The 358-nt window shown below is 36.3% G+C and overlaps 1 protein-coding gene across 1 annotated transcript in view; it reads left to right on the forward strand.

Moving 5' to 3' along the window:
• Positions 1-358, forward strand: part of LOC119585913 (flocculation protein FLO11-like) — a gene marked incomplete at both ends in the record, with an annotated part of 57,761 nt that overhangs the window by 56,657 nt on the left and 746 nt on the right. Inside the window, 1 exon segment of the mRNA XM_037934634.1 lies at positions 3-136. Within this exon segment, the coding sequence (XP_037790562.1) occupies positions 3-136 (134 nt within the window).

A 358-nucleotide genomic window follows, 5' to 3' on the forward strand; every position in this document is an offset into this window, starting at 1 on the left:
AGGCACACTGGCTCATGTTCACACCACCACCATCACATTGATGCCTAATGGAGAAGCAGGAGGTGCAAGGAGAGTGCGTCGAAGCTCTCAGTCATCGCAGGGATCATCACTCTCTTACAGTCGCCCATATAGACAAGTAGGATTTGTTAATCTTTATATCAGTTAAGGATATCTGTTAAACACAATTCTGATGAAACTGTTTTACCAGAACACTGCTTTACCTTTTCTTACTATTTCCTTTTGTATATATTATTTGCAAGATATATTTAAAGATATAGCAAAAAATTTATGTGAAGCATTAGAAAATACAAATGAATGGATAACATTTGCAGTGAAAGGAATTTGTACAGTCCAACTA

This window comes from Penaeus monodon, chromosome 20, assembly GCF_015228065.2.
Source record: "Penaeus monodon isolate SGIC_2016 chromosome 20, NSTDA_Pmon_1, whole genome shotgun sequence".
NCBI classification, from domain to species: Eukaryota; Metazoa; Arthropoda; class Malacostraca; order Decapoda; family Penaeidae; genus Penaeus; species Penaeus monodon.